This window comes from Lacerta agilis, chromosome 14 (assembly GCF_009819535.1).
Source record: "Lacerta agilis isolate rLacAgi1 chromosome 14, rLacAgi1.pri, whole genome shotgun sequence".
In the NCBI taxonomy this organism is placed as follows: domain Eukaryota; kingdom Metazoa; phylum Chordata; class Lepidosauria; order Squamata; family Lacertidae; genus Lacerta; species Lacerta agilis.
In genome coordinates, this window is record NC_046325.1 from 15,272,079 (window position 1) to 15,280,962 (window position 8,884).

Sequence of the window (8,884 nt, forward strand, 5' to 3'; positions counted from 1 at the left end):
CCACCGCACTTTTCGTATAGCATCAGTGTCAGCACCATTTTCTGTTTCACCTCCTTTTCCTTGTGGGAAAATGGCACCAAAACATTAACATCTGGCGTGGAGGAATGTGGGTCTGTTGTGCAGGCAAGGAAAAGCAAAACAGTCACACAAGAGCAGCTTGTGAGCGAGACCTTAGGGATGCAGCAACATCCAGAGTGGGTGTGTGTGTGTGAGATGAGAGAGAGAGAGAGAGAGAGAGATGAGAGAGAGAGAGAGAGAGAAAGAAAGAAAGAAAGAAAGAGTGTGTGAGAGAGACTGTGTGTGTGTGTGTGTGTGTGAGAGAGAGAGAGAGAGAGAGAGAGAGAGAAAGAGTGTGTGAGAGAGACTGTGTGTGTGTGTGAGAGAGAGAGAGAGAGAGAGAAGTGTGTGTGTGGTGTTTTTTTATTAAATGGACTGAAAATGGACTGTTTCGCATGCTTTGTTAGTGATGAAGCAGAACGCAAGCCTTTCCCTGAATAACAGGTGGAATTATTGGAGCTTAAATATGCCATGTCTTCTAGCAGCAAAATGAAATGGCGCAGCAAATTTGTTGGGAGGTCCACAAATAGAAACCAGAGATCCTGGGCCATTGCCCATAACCCAGCAGGCCCCACTGGTCCCCAAAATCATAGGGCAGCTTGCCCCCTCTTCTGCCCCCCTCCTCGCTTTATCCTGACTCCTTGCCCAAGGTCCATAAACCATGCCTAAATATGTTAATGTGCTGTGAATTTGCCATCTCCCCTACCTTACCAAGGAACAACCCACAGGGACTGATTCCATCTCCTTCTGCCCTCCTTCCTTCACTTCCTTTAGTTCACAAGATGCTGTTTTCAAACATTTATTCTTTGGGTCTTTTTGGTGGACTGCACTGTCAGCACAATTTATTCATTTTTATTAAGTTGCATGATTGTACATTTAAATGTAAAAGCATCACAGCCTGGGATAGTTCAGTCAGTCAAGCATGAGACTGAATCTCAGGGTCATGGGTTCGAGCCCAATGTTGGGTAAAAGATTCCTGCATTGCAGGGGGTTGGACTAGATGACCCTCACGGGTCCCTTCCAACTCCACAATGATTCTATGCTGTTGTTTCCCCTGTTCACAAACAGAGAAATGAGGCTGTGAGGTGCAAGTCAGAGGAGGAATGAAATAGGACCCATTTCAGAATACTTCTAACTGCAAAGAATAACAGAGGAATATAGGCATATACAAATAAATGTACACATAGATGATTCTGTGCATAAATATACAGGCAGGTTTTTAAAAAAAAAATCTGAAAAAATGGGAACGAACAGCAAGAAACACTTCTCTTCATTTGTTATTAATTCGTTTCTTTAGGGAAACATGACTCTTGAGCACGAGTTGGTCTGTGACCGTTAATAAATTTGATTGATTTGACTCTTGAGCATGTAAAAGGTTTGTCTCGATGTGAATAGAGGCAGGAGACACAAATGCGACACAAAAGAGCTGAGGCCTTGCAAGGGCAGGGGAATCACACTTCTTAGGAAATGTACACCTGTTGGTTTTCCACCTGCCGTACAGCGAAAAGAGACCCAGTGCATAAACAGCAACAACCTGGCAACCCTTGCTTGCGACTCCTGAGAGTTTGGAGACTAGAATGCAGCCCTGGGATTGCGAAGGGATTTCTATGTGCAGTCCATGCTGTTTCTGCAATGGATTAGCAGTCTGGAGACCTGTGGGGGAAAAGAGAAAGAAAGCAGAAGGAGGCCAGGAAACCTTGATGTCCCTGTAAAGTTTAAGTCAGGGATAGGGAACCTGTGGTCCGGCTGGCTGAGGTAGCTGAGCTGTAAACAGAAATGGAACTCTTACTGCCTGTTTTTTTTCCCATGGTCGGCGGCAGAGGGAGGGTGGGACACTTAGTGCATCTCCCCCCCCCCCCCGAAAAAAAGAGGCAATGCATCACACCTAGCGTACAGGAAAGAAGGACAAGCGAATTTTTACATGATATTTGCATATGCCAGGCATGTCCAACAGATAGATCGTAATCTACCGGTAGATCACTGGACGTCTGTGGCAGATCACACCGGTAGATCAGTGGCTCCCCCCAAAGAAGCTAAAAAACTTTGGCTCTCCTAAAAACCTCAACATCTTTGCCCTGCACCCTAAAATGACCTGAACCACCAAAAACAGGGCTTTTTCCTTCCTAAAAAATCTCAACAACGTTGACCTGAACCCCCAAAAGGGGGTAGATCACTGCCAGTTTTTTAACTCTGCGGTAGATCACAGTCTCTTGGAAGTCTCTAAGACTGCAGCACAAGAAAATAATTTAATTCCTTGAAGTCCCCCCCCCCCAATTTGTTGCACCCAAAGGGAAATACATAGAGAGAGATATAAATAATATAAACAGCATTAAAACCGTTTAAAACAAATTAAATTTAAATTCACTACTAACTGTTTTTGTTGGTTTATTTTATATTGCTATACTTTGCCTTGATAACGCCCAGCACAGGGCAGGTGGTAACAGCAGCAGCAGCGGCAGCAGCAGCAACAACAACAACTGCAACTTCTTGGGACAACAAATGATATTTAGCTGACTCTGGAAGTGAGGTTATTTTATTCTGCACATGATTTGTGATAGAGAAGACGACCCGGCTGGGTTTTAAAAAGTAAAAGTTAAAAAAGGGCAATTCATCTCCTCTATTCCAAGTCAGGGTGGGTAAATACCATGTGTCAATTTCTCTCTCTCTCAGCTTCTCATTTTCCATATGAGAAGTGTCGGCTCACAATTTCTACATCAGACTGCAAGTTCTTTTTTTCTTTTTTAATCCTCATGAAAATTCTAGTGTGCATTTCTTTTAGTGTACACATTTTGGTGTGCAATTTGACCTATATGCACATTTTTGCAAAGCATTATTTCCCTTAACATTTATATTAACATCCCTAATACAATGCATTTTTTCATGTTATTTTCACTTATATAAACGGTATGCATTTTGTGTATACTTTAGTACATGCATTTTGGTACACATTACTTGGCTGGAGAAAACAGCATCACACCATTCGGAGAATGCGAATTTTGAAGGATGGCTGCGTTTTGCTTTGCTTATTGTTTTGAAAAATGCAAATTAACTAGATTCACCTTTAAAATTTGAACTGACCAAATCTCTGCTCCCTAATTCTTTTCACCCCTTCTTTCCTTTTTCTTCTTTTTAGTTTTTCCTTTATTACTCACAGTATATCTTTACTCATAACTTTACATCTTACAATTATACATATTCTTGTTTTCAGAGTATGTTCGTAATTATTATTATCACAGATCGCCAAGTATAATGTACACTAAAAAGAAAAGAAAGATGTAATTTTAAAATCATAATAATGAAGGACTTCCTGCCTCTTCCATTTTGTACTAATAAACTTATTGCCTATATTTGTCCCATTGTCTTTTTATTTATAATATTTTTCTTATCTATTGATTTTCCTTTTAAATTTGTTATCCACAGAAACTACTCAAAGGCCGTTACAGTTTTCAGACTGCAGCAATTACTCTTCAAGTATTCCTTAAAACAATTCCAATTTGAGACAAACTCCTGTTTGGATTTACCTTTGACTCTTTCTGATAAGTACAGTAGTCTAACTCCACATACTCTGTTAGTTTTTGTATCCAATGAGATCTGGTGGGCACATATCTGCTTTTCCAATGTATAGCTATTATAACCCTTGCAGCTGTGGTGGCATACAGAAAGATTTTCCTTGGGTTTTTTTTTTTGGGGGGGGGGGATATCCAAACTGGTAATACCTAATAAGAATGATTCAGGGTTTTTTTTAATATTCACTTTCAAAATTCTTTTTAGTTCCAGATAAATATCATTCCGAAATAATTTAATCCCCCTGCATGTCCACCACATATGTAATTTATTCCCGCCAGGTTCTCCACATCTCCAAGAGTTATTATACATCTTAGCAAGTTTAAAGGTACAGTAAAGGGTAAAGGGACCCCCTGTCCATTAGGTCCAGTTGCAAACGACTCTGGGGTTGCGGCACTCATCTCGCTTTACTGGCCGAGGGAGCTGGCGTACAGCTTCCGGGTCATGTGGCCAGCATAACAAAGCCGCTTCTGGCGAACTAGAGCAGCGCACGGAAACGCTGTTTACCTTCCCGCCAGAGCGGTACCTATTTATCTACTTGCACTTTGATGTGCTTTCGAACTGCTAGGTTTGCAGGAGCAGGGACCGAGCAACGGGAGCTCACCCCGTCGTGGGGATTCAAACCGCCGACCTTCTGATCGGCAAGCCCTAGGCTCTGTGGGTCGGCAAGCCCTAGGCTCTGCGGTTTAACCCACAGCGCCACCCACGTCCCTCTTAGCAAGTTTACAAGGTGTCCAGTGCCAATGGTAGAAACTGCTCCCATGAGATGCAAACAGGAGCCTCCTGTGGATTAATATAGAGAAGAATAGTGTGATGCTTAAGTTGCTGACATTAAACTAAAGATATGAAAATTATATCCCGGTCAACTGTTGATAATTTAGGCTGTAACCCTATTTTGCATTTCCCTGGGAGTTACCTCCATTAAATACAGAAGGAAACATTGTAGGTTTTCACTGTGAATGTCCAGGGGTTACAATAGTAATATATCCATTTAATTTAAAAATAATAATAATACTAGAGACCAAAAAGCTAGTGTCAGTTAAAATAGATTCTTTAAAAATAATAACCATATCATATTGAACCAAAATACTGGAAAAAAAGTTTTAAGACATGGAATCTAATATATTTAAAATGCATATATAGCTGCTCAAAAGATAAACTCTCATTCCAATGGTGCAAGTTCAGAAAAAAACCTGTCTATTAATATTGCCTAATTCTAAAATATCTTTATACTTTTAAGTTCAGAGGAGATCTATCTCTTAAGCTCTCAGTCAAGCATGTTCTGTGGAAAAAGCAGCAGCCTGTCACCCATTCCTGTACACTGAATTTTAAAAAATTGTTATAGAAGGACTTCATATACTGTAATAGTATGGATTTAGATTTTCATTTCCCTCAGTTCAGTTTTATTTTGCTACTAAAGAAAGGTTAGTAATGTACAGGACTGTCCCGTCTGCGTTTCCTCGGAAACAAGTCCCACTTCTATCAGTGGGATTTACTCCCAGGTAAACTGTTCCAGTTTACAGTTGGGAGGGGGAAGCTTTTGCCCAAAAAAATCTTTTAAGGTTGTGTTTGGCTTTTTAATTAATAGATGCTCCTCTTTTCTCTGCTCTATTTTCTCATTAATCTGTCCAGAGGCCCGAGGATAAATTAGAGCAGGATGGCTAAGCGTCCTGTGGTGATTAGTTGTTGCTCTGCTGTGAAACTTGCATGAGATGTAAAAGCCACATTCGCCTGCAATTCGCCACCTCTTCCAGATTCGGGATGAGGTGGGGGGAGAATCCTTGCTAGGTAATTCACATTTCTGCAAATTACTAAATGACTCGGTGAGTTGTCCAAACGATGAGGGCTAGAAGCCCGGTTCATTTTAAACGGAACCTGCAGTTCTCCAGGCGCAGCTAAATGTGAAGGCAGCCCAACCTCTTCCAAGCCATCACCTTGATGGCCAGCCGAACTTTGGGGACGACAAAGTTCCAGAGCGAGGGATGATGCCGACAGGGTCTTCTGAAATCACGCTGAAAGTGGGGTGCGGTGGGGTGAACCCTCTACTGCTAATTGATCACACTTTGTCTCAGTTGCCCTCAACTTCATATGCTCTGAAAGTAGCAAGAAGCCTCACAGCTTTACAAATAGCTCCAAGGTTTGGGGGAGCGTATGGTTGAACCCCACCCTCCCAGGCATCCAAAATTCCTTCTCTCCTGATATTTTTGCTTCTGGGAGAGGGACAGGGGAGTCTTCTGATGGCCACCAGGAGAAAAATGACTGAGGAGGTGATTTAGGGGGTGGAGATGTGAGCAGAGCAAGAATTCGGTACACCCCCCATTCCATCCACTTAGTAAGGAAGTTGTTCGGTGAGTGACCCGACTCTTAACACATGCTGGGGATCAAAGTTTCTGTTGAAAAGAAAACAAGGCCCTATGATGACTCCAAATAAGCCGCGGCAGTCTGAGTTTCCAAAGCTTTGCACCCTGCAGCGTGGCTTCAGACATAAAGGCAATGCTCAACATTCATCTTGGCCTTCCTTGTAGCTGAGTGGTAGGGCATCTGCTTTGCATGCAGAAGGTCCCTGGTTCAATTCCTGGCATCTCCAGGTAGGGCTGGGAATTCCTGCTGCCTAAAATCCAGGTAAGATAAGGGATATTGGTCTATGTCAGTTCTAGTCAGTTCATTTTTCCCAATCATAAATTTGGTTATCCATATTTCTTCAGCAATTTGTGCATTTTCTTTAAAAAAAGAAATCATGAAAATTCTTCAGCATTTTAAAGTGAATTTCTCCTAATAAACACACTTTTATGCTGTTTTGACTAATGGATATGTTGTTGCTAGGAATTTATCCTAATACAATGAATCATTGTGTGCTGTTTTCACTAATATATCACTTCTAATGCACACTTTCCCATAACATATGCTTTTTTCGTTGTGTTTTCTTGGGAGGGGGGGGGCAAACATTGGTTGGGAAACCCCATTGCAAAATTCAGATAAGTGTGTCATTTGAAGGATGGCTGAGTTTCGGTTCTCATATTGTTTTGGAGAATGCAAATTTAATTGATCCATATTTAAATGTCTTTTACTTTTTTTGTTTATTGCATTTCTATCCCACTTTTTTCCCTCTAAGGTTCAACCCCTCCCCATCTTATCTACACAACAACCCTGGGAGGTCGGCCAAGTGGGGATTTGAACCCTGGTCTGTCTCCCACGTCCTAGTCCTGCACTCCAACCAGGGGCGTAGCAAGGGGGGCGAGGGGGGCGGTCCGCCCCGTGTTCCATAATGGAGGGGGTGACAAATTATCAAGGAACAATTTTTTTAAAAAAAGAAATTTTGAAAATTTCTTTTTGAAATTTCTTTTTTGAAAATGCCTGCTCCAAAGGTCTTATCTTACTATACTAGGGATTATATAGCTATATATGAAATTTCATGCATATCGGTTAATATCTTGACCCTCCTCCACCAAAATAGCTGTTCACTTGGCTGTTTTCCTATGTCGTGAAGGCTGAAATTTCATTTCAGTGGAGCACTTACTGTTCCCAACCCTAACCCTGTGGAAAGCCATCTAATTAGACTTTAATTTGATTTTGAGATGTTTTTAGGAGGTAATTTAATTATTGTTTGATTTTATACCAATGTTATGAATCTGATGTTAGCCACCCTGAGCCCGACTTCGGCCGGGGAGGGTGGGATATAAATAAAAGTTTTTTTATTATTATTACTTGTTATTATTCCTTTGTAAGAAAATATGAAATAATTTAAAACCATTTTTGCGGGGGGGGGGAATCAATGGGGGGGTTGACAAGAAATTTTCCGCACCAGGTACCACCTGACCTTCCCATGCCTCGTGGGGGGGCGACAATTTTTTTTTTACCCCCGGGTACCAATTTACCTTGCTACGCCCCTGACTCCAATCACTGCACAACGCTGGTGCAAATGGAATCAAAATCCTCTCCCATCCCTCGGAGACAACCCTGAGCTTGATGGACCAACATTCTGACTCCGCAATAAGGAAGCTCTCTGTGTTTCTCATGTGCCTTTCATTCCTTACCTGCCTCTGCTCAGATGACCTCCAGGCCTTCTCCTTGCTGCCTCTCTCTGTTCTGGAAGCAACGCAGGGAAGTGCGCGACGACCCCCTTTGGCGGGCGCGCAGGTACTCGCGGTAGTTGCGCGTGAGCAAGGTGTAGAGGAAGGGGTTGATGCAGCTGTTGCCGTAAGTCAAGCAAGTCACCAAGTGGTTGATAGAGATCTCTGTGTGGACGGGCAGCCGGGCAGCCTGCTGGCAGTAAAGGGGCAGGAGCTGCCAGACCCAGAAGGGCAAATAGCAAGCCCAGAAGGCCAGGACAATGACGAGGATGAGGAGGAAGACCCGGTTCTTTGGAGAGCGGCCCAACCCGCCGCGCGTCTGCGACACCCAATAAGTCCTCGCCAAGCGCCAGTAGAGGGACCCGATGATGAGGCCGGGAGCCACGATGCTGGTGCTGAACAGGACGCTCAGGTAGACCCTGTACTGCTCCTCACTCCAGGTTGGGGAGCAGAGACGCCGGGTGGGCACGCCACCCCCCACCGTCCGCTCCTCCTGGTGGATCATCACCATCATGGGCAGGGCCAGGGCAAAGGACAGGAGCCAGATGGCGAGGGCCAGAGGTCGCCGGCAGCGCCGCGCACGCCTTGCGGCCTGGAAGGGGTGGGCCACGGCAGCGTAGCGCTCACAGCTCATCAGGGTGAGCAGGAAGATGCTGGCGTGCATGGTGAGGAGGTCCAGGCTGAGGAGGACCCGGCAGCCGGCCTCACCAAAAAGCCAGTCCTTCACCAGCCCGTTGTGGACAATGAAGGGGGCTGTCGACAGGTACAGCAGGTCGGCCAAGGCCAAGTTGACCAAGTGGACACGGAGCGAGGAAGCTGAGGGTGATGCCCGCACCACGGCCAAGGCGTAAAGGTTTCCTGCCACCCCGGTGGCACACATCAGGCTCAGCACAGCTCCCAGGGCTGCGGCAGACTCGCCTCCCTCTGACACAGTCCCGTTGCCCAGGGGCACCCACAATGAAAGGTTGCTTGTTGGTGGCTCCATGGGGAGATGACCGAGGGCAGATGTCCAGGAGAACTTCTTAACGTGCCCCCTGGGCCTTCAGAGAAAGTGAGACAGCAGAACCTTGCTCTTTTCCGACCTACCTACTTATTGTTTTAGCTGCACGTCTATCTGCCTTCCAGGCTGTCTCTGTGTCCATTTGTCTACCTGTTTTTCTTCCACTTACTTCTGATCCTCCGAGAAAGAGAGA

The 8,884-nt window shown here is 44.3% G+C and overlaps 1 protein-coding gene across 1 annotated transcript; it reads right to left on the reverse strand.

Moving 5' to 3' along the window:
• Positions 1-7,665: 7,665 nt before the first annotated feature.
• Positions 7,666-8,676, reverse strand: LOC117058639 (urotensin-2 receptor-like). Its single transcript, XM_033169938.1, has one exon. It carries the CDS (start codon positions 8,674-8,676, stop codon positions 7,666-7,668), a length of 1,011 nt encoding a protein of 336 aa, XP_033025829.1.
• Between the last annotated feature and the right edge of the window lie 208 nt (positions 8,677-8,884).

What these genes read in the sequence shown, in the direction of transcription:
- LOC117058639 (XM_033169938.1), bottom strand. Translation starts at nt 8,676, where the DNA reads ATGGAGCCACCAACAAGCAACCTTTCATTGTGGGTGCCCCTGGGCAAC.